Genomic DNA, 14,603 nt, shown 5'->3' with positions numbered 1-14,603 from the left:
TTTATATATATATATATAAAGTTTTCACCTTTAAAAATAGACTTCAAAAATGTTTGGGAAGAAGTAAAATATTGATGAATATTACTGTAAGGTAAAAATACACAAGTTATCACTAACAAAACAACTGGTGAAACCCATACCTCGTGGAGCAAAGGCAGTATGAGGCTGCCCTTCAACTACTGTTCCTTCATTTTTACTAGTAGAGCTGGGGGGAGGCATGTTGTTGTAAATCCTCTTATAATGATTGTAGACAGCTACAGACAGAACTTTCTTTGCATAATCTTGTCCAACAACATGCTTTGCTAGATATTCATAGATCTGAAAATAAAAGTAGGACTCTCATGAAATAAAACTTCTGGAAAAATACTGCTGAAATATCACAATTCCAGGTGATAGGATAGTCATTACGAATTTATGAAATCTCTAGATATCAAGATCTAACACTAGAAATCAGAGAGAAAGTCTAGTAAAACAGTGTGTGGGCTATCAGTCATGCTTCCCAATAATATAAAACTGAAACAGAATAGAAAACCTAGAATTATAAGAAACAGTAATAGATATTAAACACATACATCTGTGCCTCTGTCTTTATGGTATTCTGACACAAGTGAAGACATGCAATATATTAAATACACTTAAAATATACAGGTCAGTTTTCATATAAGAGAAATAATTTCAAAATTTATAAAACATAAGAGAATTAAAAATTAATAACAAAATTCACAAAGTAATTATTTTAAAAAAGAACTTGTTTACCAAGGTAACACAAGTTACTACCATGTTACATGAAGTTTTAGTTGTTTAATCATTAAATGATACTTACCAGTAACTATAACTACAAATTGGTATATAGAACTGGTATTGTACATAATTAATAGACCTGGTGACCTCTGGGTCAACTCCAGTGTAAAAGTCTACAAACAAAGATAATGATCAGTATGTTAAAAATTGTTTCAACTTTTCTGTTTCGCAAAGTGTAGAATATACCAATAGAAGGAAGCAGCTTAAAGTCAGACAGAGGTAGAATATACCAGTAGAAGGAAGCAGTTTAAAGTCAGACAGAGGTAGAATATACCAGTAGAAGGAAGCAGTTTAAAGTCAGACAGAGGTAGAATATACCAATAGAAGGAAGCAGCTTAAAGTCAGACAGAGGTAGAATATGCCAGCTAAGAATGCAGTCACGATGGGCTTTTTGACAGCCCTTATTTAGCCAAATCCATGTGTCACGCTAAAAGATGTGGCAACATTCAAAAATAGATTTGGTGATGACAAGGGCAGTAGTGATAGTAGTAGTAACCATCCACCAGATCAGAAGATCAAGAAAAAGGTTTCCAACCTCAAACAGACAATGAAGAAAGGTTGCATAATTTGATTTGAAAAAATAAAGAGATCATCAAATAGTGTGTGGTGACTGTTACTGGTAGGTAGTGAGGCCATTCCAAAACCCCTCTTTGACTCCTCATAACTCCCAACTAGATACAGCAGACTCTGGACTTTCCAACAAAGTATGCAACACCTCCAAGTACTAATTACCAGGTTTCTTGTTCCTTGCCCTGCCACCCAAAACACTACTTTGCATCTGGTTGAGGAAGAGATCCTGTGTTAATACGAGTCTAGATATGATTGAATGTTAGGAAACTGTGTTTATTGACGGCTTATTTATAAATATATCGATTAGTTGGGTATTTTTGATATGTTAATAAACAAACCAGCTTATAGTATGAAAAGATCTTTTTTCATTTTTAGTGTTATAATCTCTAAAGTTCTCATCATAAATTTTTTTCCAGGTTTTCTTTAATCTAGCTGGGAAAAGAACTTCATTATTTGTTCATTGTGCACTATAATGTCTGCTATACGATATGGTTTTCTTGTTGGACGATTTTTTGTTTTTTCAAATTCGAAACATGGTAAGCAAAGATGCATTATAAATTATGTTTAAAAATTATTCATGTTAGAAGATTTCTAAAGTGATCACTGTTTTTAATAAGACAATGAATTTGACGATTTTAGTTTGACTTGTGTTGTTAGGTAGGAGTTTCATTGTACATCCAAACATATAGCACCTTGAAAGTGAAACCCAAATGAACAAGTTTGATGTACTTATATGGTTGGCTTTATTACATTGCAAAAAGAAAAAAAGTGGATGAAATACTTTGAAACTTTGTAATTACTTTCTACAGATAAAACTTCTGTAGATGAAATATATCATTTTTATATCTGATATTTGGATTAATTCTCAGCTTTGAAATTTTGAAAAGATTTCATTGTGATTAGTTTTAAAGAAACAATTAGAAATGCAGTATTTATTGTGTATTTTTATTAATGATTTTTATGTTTCCTGAAGTCTATACAAACTTTTATAAAACAAAATCTGTCTTTGTTTTCATTCAAAAAGCAATGCATGTAGCTTCAATGTGTTTGTAGTCACTGTGAATTATAGAAATAACTTTTCACCATACCAAAGTTATAAATTGACTTTTTTAAATTAGTAGTATAAAAGTATCATTTCACATACGTAATAAGGTTTAAATCAGTTTTACAGTAACTTAGATATAGTTTTTACATTTCTTTTTGACGATTTTCTTGTTCATTCAAACAGTTACTTTGGCTGATAAGGCATAATTCAAACAAATCCTATCAAAGGATCCTTGATGGGGAAACAAGACTTGATATGGTCAAGTGCAAAATGAGTTAGCTAAGCCTACTTCATCTTGTTTCACAAAAAAAGTTTATTTTCTATCATGCTTTAACATCATAATTGAAATGAAGCATGAAATGATAAAGCAAACTTTAAACAAAATGAGGACTGTAAATTTGGTGGAAATTGTTCAAAGGTGTCGTTTCTTCTAATAACATATCACCAAGCTATGCTTTATAATTTTGTTTAAAATTCAAAAGAAAAGTTATTACATCATACCATGAAAACTAGGATTGAGAAACAGTGATTGGCTAAAAAATTATAAACTACACTTGTATTCAAGTTATAAGTACAAATTATCCATATTTGTTTCAAAACTAGAAGAACTTTCCTCCTAGGGGGCTATGAATGCCTTATTATGCTTAGACAAATTTCAGTAAATCCTAAACACTAATGATTTCATTGGGAACATGCCAAAAGAAAAGGATCAGTTTGGCTTACCTCCATGTTTTTCAAGGAAAAATTCATTATTAAAGATTATTATGTATTTGTATCTTTGAATAGCGTGATGATTCTGCCTACTTCAGAACGTAAAAAACATAATATTGGGACTGAAGATACTCCTTCCTAAAATGTGTTCTTTATTGTGTAAAAGTATGAAAGTTGAAACTAATTAATGATCTTGTAAAATTTATTTTAAAAGCTACGAAAATCTTGCAAAGACGGTATATGCCTAATGGACCTCCGTGGACAAAGTATCAGGGACTAGTCACAACTACTACAGCTTATCGAATTGTAATTGGACCACCTGGTGAAGGAAGCGATTCAGGGCTTCGAGGATCTACTAATGAAGGAGGGGGCAAGTCGGGACGAGGAGGTAGTGGAGGAGGGAGAGATGGTCAGCTATGCTGTCCTAAATGTGGCAATCCTTGCACACATGTTGAAACATTTGTATGTAAGTGAATCAAATTTGTTTCATAACCAAAACTTATTAATATTCTTAACTCTTACAAGAAATGCTGATGTTTTTTTTTAAAGCAAATTCATTTGTTGATAATAAAGGAACGAATACTGTATTTAGTACTGGTACTTTTAACTGGTTTTTTCCCCATTATTATTGGAGTACACTTTTACAGTCAATGTATGATTGGGAAGTTTTATGTATGTTTTACTTTACAGCTTCTACTAGATTTGTTAAGTGTGAAAAGTGTCATCATTTCTTTGTTGTTCTCTCTGATGTCGATTCTAAAAAAACCTTGAAAGAAAATAGACACATGGGGAATGAAAAGGCAGGGATCCAAAGAAAGCCCCCTCCACCTCCTAAAAAGGTAACAACAAATTTATATGTACATGTTATAAAGCATATCAAGTAATTGTTTTAAAAATATATAAATTGGTTCATATGGGAAGCTAACTTTCTTTTCTGCCTTTGAACACCATTGTCATCTCTGTCTGACTTTAAACTGCTTCCTTCTACTGGTATGTTCTATCTCTGTCTGACTTTAAACTGCTTCCTTCTAAACTTCTTGTGTAACCAGAGGGTCCACCATGTGAGTAATGACAGTACTTCTTGTGTAACTAGGGGGCCCACCATGTGAGTAATGACAGTACTTCTTGTGTAACCAGGGGTCCACTATGTGAGTAACGACAGAACTTCTTGTGTAACCAGGGGGTCCCACTATGTGAGTAACGACAGAACTTCTTGTGTAACCAGGGGGCCCACTATGTGAGTAACGACAGAACTTCTTGTGTAACCAGGGGGTCCACTATGTGAGTAATATTCCCTCGATTACCTGCATGTGCAATGTTCCAAGATTTGTTTTACTTGTAACCTGAACAGTAAGGGGGTCCACCACGTGAGTAATGACAGTACTTCTTGTGTAACCAAGGGGTCCACCATGTGAGTAATGACAGCAACTCTTCATTACTAGATTTTTCAAGTTCATTGGGCAATTAGGCTTATACATAAAGATGAAGGTTTTTTTTCCACATATTCTTCTGAATTTGTTTCTGTTCTAAATTCAAGGATGAGAAGTTTCTTTTGTGCAGAGTTTTTGTTCATTGACAGCTCTGTTAAGAATTTGGAAATGTCCCATTTATAAAGGAAATCATATTATTATTAATTACTCAGACTTTCCGATACATGTTCCAAATACTGTTGTTTTAATTCCAAGAAACCACCCACATGGAGTGTGTTTAAACTTCTGGGAGGAATCACATCTAGTTCTATATTACAGAGGAAAAAAGCCTAAATCCTTCAGCCTCTTGAACTTCTTAAAGTTAGCTTTCAATAGCCAGTGTTTGCTCTTTCCACTTTGCCGACATTCTTTATGTTGTGAGGGGACTAGATCTACACACAGTGAAGATTCACAGTGTCTAATAATTGGTGGTAAAATAGATAAATAGATAATATTGTGTTATCAATCCTTACCATAATTCGTATTTGTAGATGACTTGTATAAATAACTCTTTACCAACTTAATTGAGCTCACATCATAACAGTTGCTCATGCAACTTGAACTATAAACCACTACTGTGTCTGTCTTATCCAAGCTGGTCCGAGGAGCCCTGGTATCGGGCAGAAGGCTTCATCGGCTCTTGATATAGCAGACATATTCTTTACTTCCACTGTTTAGAATTGGAAAATGTTAAGGTAACTTTCTTACTGTTACTTCAAAATTTCTATAAGTAGATCTCAGAATCTGCTATACTCTCATTTTTTTTATTTACCCTAGGTAAATAATTCACACATATGATATAATTAATATTCTTAAGCATATACCCTAGTCGCTCTGTGGCAAGTCTGAAGAGTTATAATGCTAAAAACCGGGTTTCAATACCCATGGGGGGCACAATACAGATAGCCCATTGTATAGTTTTGTGCTAAATAACAAATTCAAACATATATGAACACTATAGCAATATGCAAATTCTCCTTTATTTTTTCTCAGTGCCTGTGCTTTTTTTAATACAAGGAGTGAAAACATACCAAACCTAGGTACCTCAAGTGAACCTTGTTTTACACGTGGCTTAGTCATTAGAACTGTCTAAACTCTTTGGAGTAAGAGAAACATTTTCAACAGTATTGGCCAGTCTTGGGTCCTTAGAATGTGATGTAAGTTTGAAAATGTTCCACTTAAAGAAGCTGTGTAGAACGGTTAACACAAATAAATGCTGTAGATCCCAAAACAGACTTCTGAGGGACCTTACTACTGACCTTACTTCAATGAAAACAAATCATATATTTTATCACTCATTTTGTTTCTACTCCCAAGCCAGTTTCCAGTTAACTTTTTCCATCAGTTCTGTAATCCAGCATTATTTTAGAAATCTAGTCATAAAATATCCAAACTCTGGTAATGTTATTAGAAAGGTTTAAGAGGTGATAAAGTGCTTATTTTGTTGATAAAAAAAACACCAGATATATGAACTTGTGGTGGCATATTGAAGGTAGTGACTATGAGATTGTTTCTTTTTTTTGATATGGAGATTCTTGTATAATGAGTTGTACGTGGTGTAAGTTGGTTGGTACAGAATGTTTTAAAAAATGTCCAAAGGTAACGTATAGAAAAAAAAAAGTCTTTTCTGTAATGTTTTGATTAAAATTATACACTGGTAACCAAAGTAATAATACAAGATTTGTAAAAAACGTTTCAAAATTGAAATGTTTTAATATCTCTAAGAACCACAAGTATTTTTCTTGAGGTGTAGTATTAGTAGTATTAAGTATGAAAGTAGAAATTACAATATACTTCAACCAGTGCTTAATTTCTAAGAGAAAAAAAAAAAGGTTTTGGATCCCTGTTGACAGGTGGGAGCTGAGTTTTGGAAGATAAAAATTTAAATATATTGGGGCTTGTATTTGGAATAGGCTGGAAGAACTAATGTAATTGATTAAATCACAATTGGGAATTGAAATAAGACAGTCTTAAAATTAGTGTTTAGATAAAAAAAAAAATATCCCAAATGAATTCTGGATCTTGGATCTAGCAGAAATTAAGCATTGGCCGAGAAAAAATTTGATTTTGAAAATAATCCTGAATGCTCAAGAAGCTGTGTTATAGCCAGTGAAAATATTATTGTGAAATTAATTATTTTATTCAATACGAATTATCAGAATAATAGTCAACAGAGTAATAAATATTTTATCAGTTTCACTTTTTGTGAAGTAATAATCAATTTTAACTAATAATCTTTTTGTTAGCTTCCATTTTAATATTGTTTTCTGAAAAGTTTTACCAGTATTGGTTGTATTTTCATTATATCTTCTTTGGATCAGTAAACTATCTTGTCACTTCTATTAACAATATGTTGACAGGCTGATTTAATTGTGGTAACTCTTTTAATACAAGATCTGTTGCTCAACTAGAGATGCCTTGGTAACAGGGATTGGACATAAAAAATCTGAGTTTTATCCACCTCTGGTGAAACTTATACACAATGAAGTATAAGGTGAACTACAACAAATCAGATACAAATAGAACGAATGATGATTGGTCACATCATCAGCAGAAACTCCATAGTTAATGACAGTACTTCTTGTGTAACCAGGGGGTCCACTATATGAGTAACGACAGAACTTCTTGTGTAACCAGGGGTCCACCATGTGAGTAATGACAGAACTTCTTGTGTAACCAGAGGGTCCACCATGTGAGTAATGACAGTACTTCTTGTGTAACCAGGGGGCCCACTATGTTAGTAATGACAGTACTTCTTGTGTAACCATTGAGAGTAACTGATGAAATATTTTTTGAGCTCTGAAACCTAGTTAAAAAAACTAGTTAAATCTAATAATGAAGAGTTGTTGAGAGTAACTGATGAAATATTTTTTGAGCTCTGAAACCTAGTTGTCGAGCGCCCTAACCACCTGGCCATGCCGAGCCCCAAAAAAGGACAGATACGTCGATATTTTCGTGAGACAAAAATAGCAACCCTCTTGTTCATTGCTCCCTCCTCCCGGTGGTTCAGCGGTAAATTTTACGGACTTACAATATTAAAATCTAGGGTTCGATTCTACACGGTGGACAGAGGACACATAGCCCATTGTGTAACCTTTCGCTGAAACAAAAGCTGTTTACTATAGCTTAATACTGTAACCAGAATTAATATTACACCAATGCCAAACTTAGGTTTTAAGCTATAAATTCCAGTTATGTGTGTGTGTGAACGAATGACTGGAGAAAGCTAAATAAGAAACTAGGACACAACCTCGGTATCCTTATAGCTAGTTACGGCCACGTTATAGCTGTAAATATTCACCCGATATGTAATTTTATCAGAGTGCTCTGCAAGTTTTTTATCAGACCTAGTTCTGAGTTCAATATATTCAAAGTTTATAGTTTGATACAGTATATGTCTAGATATTATCTAAAATATTTTAAAATAATTACTTAGGTGTTTTATATTGAAAGCAATAAACCTTTCGTGGGATATTCAATTATATTTATTAACGATTGTTGTTCCCAAACTAAGGTTCAGCTGTTATGACGTCAGTTTCAGCTTCTGTTATCGCGAAAGGTAAAAAAAGTGAGTATTCGTATTACTGTTTCTCGATGAGGAAGGATATTTGTGGTGTTTATTAATTGTTACGCAACGAATTATTAAGGTCGAAACATTATCAGGTATTGGTTTGTTATGGTTTAATTTTTATGTTTGTATGTACTATGGATACAAATAGGCCTGTGTTTCAGTTTAATTCTTTGGTTTAGTTACTATTAATTAGTTTTCTGTTCTAAAATATTGCATTTGCACGTGATCCAATATTGAGTACAACTACTAATACTATTATTAGTGAGATTAGTCTCTGTTCATAGTCGTAATTACAAAGTTGAATGGACCTAGTATTAAAGTTTTGTGAAGTTTAATGAAAGTGTAAATTAACTGTAATAATAACATAGTAATCTTTAAAATTAAAGAATAGCTTAAATAAAATTAGTTTGAAGTTAGTGACACTAACATTACATCATTAGTTAGGCTTAATAAAAATAATTTAATGCTAATAGTAATTAATTTAGTTTTATTATTATTCGACTTTTACTAGGAAATATATTAACATTTATGTACCATTTGAGGTAATATTACTACAGTAGCACAAAAACATAGCACATCACTTGGTAACTATGAATGACTCGTAACCTTGTTTTGAATTTGAGAGTGCATTATCATAAAGCTAAAGTTTATGTACTGATGTAGTGATGAAATAGCAACAAGCCAGTATTATGTAGCAAGTATATTCCATTTTTATGACTACAGCCTGTGACAACTAGTTGTTATGTAAGGGTTCTTGCTTCATATTAACTAAATTTCTTGATATGTTACTGTGGCAACAAATGGGTGATTTTGATAACATCATAAATAAGGAATGATGAACACAAAAGAATGGAAAGGATTGATGAAAGACAAATGTACCTCTGCCTTTTTTTAAAAATGAATAATGACCTTAAAGGATACACATTTACAATAGAAACAATTTGAAAAGATAATTCTGGTCTCCTTTAGTGATTGTTCTGAAATCACATTGATAGATACATCGTTCTAAAAACAGTGTGAAAGAAACACACACACATAAAAATATAATTATTTATTAGTTGGTAAATAAGTTACCAGTAAATCTACTGCATGAGTGTTATTTTTAATTCTTTAGAATATGAAAGTTTCCAAACTTTTAATGTAGGAGGAATTATTATCCTTAGTATTTCTTACTGATGTATACCTTACCTTTAAAGTTTAAGTTTAAAGCCTGTGTTTTTCATCCAGAAGTGTACTGTTTTTTTGCAATGATATGCATTTTATAATATTGGATATAGATATGGCTGTTTTTGTTTTGTTTCAAACATTTTGCAAACTCTTTGCTGTATTATACATTCAGCAAAATTTATTCCTTTTCTTATAAAGAATTAAAATTAGGGTTTGATGAGAATTATCAATAATCAAGAAGTCCTGATTTTAATTTGAAGAGATTGTGGATTGAAGTTGTGTTTGAATAGTTCTTTTAGTAGCAAGCAAAGATTTTTTGTTTGTGACTTCTTTTATATTATCATAAACTGCATATTTCAATTTAACTTTATAATTAGTTATGAAACCCATCAGCATATAGAGAGACAGTGTAACTTTTATTAAAGTATTGAATAATGTATCATATGGACAGTAATGGTTGGCATTAAGCAATTTTAATATTGATCAAGTCTGAACTGTCCAAGCCACATCTTAAGAATATTAGTTTTGATTGTACATTTCCACACAAAAAGTATGATCATAATATGTTGTAATTTACTTTTGAAACATTCTCTACAGTTGGATCATTAATTAAATTTATCTGAATAGGTAATAAATATATAAAGAGTGAAATATATAGGGCATATGAATATCATAAGGTCATCTATGGAAAAGTACAAACATAATTAAACAGTAAAATTTAACTGTTGGTAGAAAAAGTATATAAAAAAATAGTGCACACAGTACCATAATTTTGGTTAAAATTGTAATAATGTTATAAAACAAGAAAGCAGTATATTATTATTTCATCATTAGAAACTTTTACTATTTCTTTGGTTTTGTCTTTCTCTAGGCTATTAAGACCTCACAAGCTCATGTTGTGAAAGCTAAAGACCGCCACCACTTGTGCTATTGTTCATTGATCGAATCTTAATAACGTAAGTGTTAGTGGCAGTTTGACTGAAGTTTTTTATGTGTATAATATAGTACATCTATGTTGTTGCACACCTTTGTGGACTAACTCAGGGTGACGGTCCATTAGTCTGAGGCCCCATTACTCCGAAGGCCTGATAGTCCAAAGATGCAAGTTTTTGTTTTTTTAACAGTTAAAATGTTGATTGTTTGGTTAAATTTTATGACAAAAACACCCCAGGATATGGAGTTCCTCTTGAATGGATGTATAATGTTTATCATCATTTTCCTGATGTTATTTTCGTGTATGCATGTAGAGTGTTAGCTGTAGAGCCAGCATATTTATGCATCAGGACTGGATTTGAGAACCTAGCTCTTATGAGAGAGTGGAAATTATAGTTTCCAAAGTGCTGTGACAATGAATGTTATATCCCTGACTCATTAAACATGTTGAAAGCTTCCAGTCAGTAAATTTATCTTGACACTTAGCCAATGCTGTACACCATAGTATTGATTCAAATATTTCTGTTGTTTGTATTTAAAATGAAAGCAAGTTGTCAGGGTCAGCTGGTTCCCAATGCAATGAGCTGTACACCATAGTATTGATTCAAATATTTCTGTTGTTTGTATTTAAAATGAAAGCAAGTTGTCAGGGTCAGCTGGTTCCCAATGCAATGAGCTGTACACCATAGTATTGATTCAAATATTTCTGTTGTTTGTATTTAAAATGAAAGCAAGTTGTCAGGGTCAGCTGGTTCCCCGAAACCTTGCAAAGATACACCCTTTAAATTTTCCATTTGAGATTCTATTCGTTTATTATAGACCTACAGATTTGTTTATTCATTCAGTTTTGACTTGTATTGCGAAAACCACAAATCTGTGACTATTGGGCCTTTGGAATACTGGGCAGTCACCCAACTCAGTATTTGATTATTTTATTGAAAGAATTCTTGCTTTCCTGAAAACTTGTAGACTTTCAGATGTTTCAGTGTAACAGAAATAAAAGGGGATTTATGATATGTATAATAATCGTGAACCGAAGATATGTGACTATCGGTTTTGTCTCTTGCTTCCACTAATCTGTAATGTTTCTACCTCTATAAGCACTGTCTTCATCAAAGTATCTCTTAACTTACCAAGCTCTCCAATTGTAGTGTGTTGTGTGTCTCTTGAAACATACAGCCAGTGCCACAATTATCAAACATAACCTCATCCTGGCATTTGTTGCACCCTATAAATTCAACCCCACTTATCCCTGAACTACCTTTAACCAGACTGGAATTTTACTAATCTTTATTCTGTATTACTAAACCACCCATCCAATAATTGTGTATTTAACCAACTTTAAAACTGGTATATCAAAGTTTATAGATTAAATTGTAGATAAACGTAAAAGGAAAATCCCCTTTCAGCTAATACAGGTACTATTATTACTGGTACCACAGTGATGAAGTATGTCAAATCTATAGTTAAATGTAACCAATTTACTAACTTATTAAGTTTCAGCAGCCACCAAATGATAATAGAAACAATAATTTTAACACGTAATATGAATAGTTTCTCGTTATTTAGTTAACACTTGTAATAGTTCTTTATTTCAATCTGAAATTTAATAATAGCAAAACCAAAACGATACTTAATCCTCTCGAGAAAAAATGTTATAATTTACAATTACAACTGTTTTTTCGCAATCTGTGGGTCGCGGGTTCGAATCTCCGTTCCACCAACATGCTCGCCCTTTCAGCCGTGGGGGCGTTATATAGTGACGGTCAATCCCACTATTCGTTGGAAAAAGAGTAGCCCAAGAGTTGGCGGTGGGTGGTGATGACTAGCTGCCTTCCCTCCAGTCTTACACTGCTAAATTAGGGACGGGTAGCGCAGATATGATGACTAGCTGCCTTTCCTCTAGTCTTACATTGCTAAATTAGGGACGGCTAGCGCAGATAACCCTCGCGTAGCTTTGGGCGAAATTAGAAAAAAACTAAATAAAAAAATATATATTTTCATGTATAAGTTGCTCCCTTTAAAGGTTTAGTTAAACAATAATGATTACAGTATATCTTGAGGTAATGTAACATACAGAAATACATGAAATCAATAAAGAAGCTAAAATCGTACTTTAGCTCAAACATTACACGATATCTCATAAACACAGAAAAAATAAAACATCCTCACATTGCATCATTTTATTCATATGCTATAATACTAAAATTACATTCAACTTTACTCCTAATTCACCCCAAAATCATCACTACATAAAATGTTATATTGCCAGAAACTGATTAGGTACATGTAACTAGTACTAACATTAAAGATCAGTACTAGCAGATTTTAGTAGGCCTACAATTAATGGACTTAATACATGTGTAAATAACATTATTAATAGATGCTACTTTTGAAGCACATTGGATTTTGGCATTTCCTTTGATCCTTTCTATGTTATAGCAATTTCTACAATTTTTTATATCTTATACATTAAATATGTTTAAATATGCCATCCTTTCTACAAATTTTAACACGATTGTTAGAGAAAATAATAATAATGGTGTTTATCTCTAGATTTTGGATTAACCAGATTTTCAATAAGGTTTTTTTAAAGATTGGGAAAAATAAACAAAAACAAAAATTCATGAAAACTCGAGAAAGTACTCAGAAGGTAACCAGAAGTGAAAAGATGCTAGGATGACCGAGCGTGAAAATTGTTTAAAAGGTTTTTCACAAGATAAGAATGGATTCACCTCTTCGAAAGTATCGTAAAAAATATTTCTGCGTCTTAAGCCTCGTTTTATAGTACTCTGTAAATTTTTCTCTAAAGATTTTCTGCTACTTTGCCTGTGGTGAAGTACAAAATATATCGATAAAAATGACAGCATTGTTTTGAAGTTTATATGTACATGGTGTATACGCATGGTTGGACACATTCCAAGACGTAAGTTTTGAAAGTAAGAAGATGGAATAATTCAGTAAAATAGACATGACAATTTATGGAATCTCAGAGGCATTAAAGCTGGAATTTTCGGAACCAAACGTCGGTCCAGTTCGGCTATTCCAGCAGTCCCTTGTCTTGCTGAGGTAAAAAAGTCAATAATCTTTGTTTGTTTGTTGAAGTGAAAAGCTACAAAATGGGCATAAAGCGGGTGTCGTTATAAACCCCCCAAGCTTACCACAGCTATCGGGGAACATGCCAACAACAATGTGGGAGAAAAAAATTCTACATCACTGTCGCCTCAGTAACTGGGCCACTGGACTCACTGCGACTGTGTTGTATTGGGGAACATGCCAACAACAATGTGGGAGAAAAAAATTCTACATCACTGTCGCCTCAGTAACTGGGTCACTGGACTCACTGCGACTGTGTTGTCCAATACACCTCTTAGGTTTCTGTTGTTGTTGTTTTTTTTGCATTGTTTATGCCATCACTCTTAATATTACGTGAGAACAACAAACTTGAGTTTCACACACCATATTTTTGAAACTTAGATTCATTATGAATACTCTGCCTAAACAACCTATCAAAGATCACCATATTTTTACTGAATAGACGCCATTTTGGTATTATCTAGTGACAAAAGTTTGCATCTTCGTTTAGGGCAAAACTGAGAAGATGGAATAAAACTTCAAACGTTTTAAACGAATATTTTTCTTACAGAATGTCTTTAGCTTTCTTTATTTAAAGATGATTACGGTTTGAAAGTGTACAACTATTTGTTGACACACTGTGCAGTCCATGTATATATATATTAATATTAGCTTCGGTCAGAGATATTGACCATTTTTCAAACAACTTAACTAATCACTGACTTTTAAAATACAACACACTGATTAAATACCATTACGTCATATCAGGTGTCTTATCTCTCCCAAAAAACTATATTAGTTCGAATTAGACACATGTAAACTTACTTTTTATGTTATTTTCTTTGTATTGCATCAAATTTTAAAGAAAACTTATTTTACATAGATTTAGAGGGATAATGTAATGTTTGAAAATATAGTTCTCAACTTAACTGTTGAAAGATTCATTTCTTACAAAAGCTATACAAAATAATTAGAAATACGAATATAACGGAAGTTGTAATGTACCACGTCACTCTCTTTAACAACCATTTATAGGCAATCGTGTAAGAATGCATGGCTAACTTACCAAGGTTTAATCTGTGAAAAAGTATGGCTAACTTACCAAGGTTTAACCTGTAGAAAAAGTATGAATATCTTACTAAGGTTTATCCTGTGAGAAAGTATGACTATCTTGATCAAAGTTGTAATCTAAAGAAAAAACTTTCCAAAAATGGAAATTAATGTAGGGATGGCTAATATCAATCCTTCAAAAATAATGCAA

General features: G+C 32.6%; 1 protein-coding gene across 1 annotated transcript; it reads left to right on the top strand.

Moving 5' to 3' along the window:
* Window positions 1-1,790: 1,790 nt before the first annotated feature.
* LOC106466727 (ATP-dependent Clp protease ATP-binding subunit clpX-like, mitochondrial) lies at window positions 1,791-4,011 on the top strand. Its single transcript, XM_013927029.2, has 3 exons — window positions 1,791-1,907; window positions 3,342-3,593; window positions 3,818-4,011. The coding sequence occupies exons 1-3, from the start codon at window positions 1,844-1,846 to the stop codon at window positions 4,009-4,011; spliced, it is 510 nt and encodes a 169-aa protein (XP_013782483.1). The 5' UTR covers window positions 1,791-1,843.
* Window positions 4,012-14,603: the final 10,592 nt, after the last annotated feature.

This window comes from Limulus polyphemus, unplaced genomic scaffold, assembly GCF_000517525.1.
Source record: "Limulus polyphemus unplaced genomic scaffold, Limulus_polyphemus-2.1.2 Scaffold2363, whole genome shotgun sequence".
Classification (NCBI taxonomy): Eukaryota; Metazoa; Arthropoda; class Merostomata; order Xiphosura; family Limulidae; genus Limulus; species Limulus polyphemus.
Note: the sequence above shows the minus strand (reverse complement) of the source record. Positions and strands in the feature narration are given on the sequence as shown.

Excerpts from the sequence above, each read along its gene's own strand:
- LOC106466727 (XM_013927029.2), top strand. The coding sequence starts at position 1,844 with ATGTCTGCTATACGATATGGTTTTCTTGTTGGACGATTTTTTGTTTTT. Across the intron at positions 1,908-3,341 it reads TTTTTCAAATTCGAAACATG|CTACGAAAATCTTGCAAAGA; the intron begins GTAAGCAAAGAT and ends TTATTTTAAAAG. Across the intron at positions 3,594-3,817 it reads ACATGTTGAAACATTTGTAT|CTTCTACTAGATTTGTTAAG; the intron begins GTAAGTGAATCA and ends TTTACTTTACAG.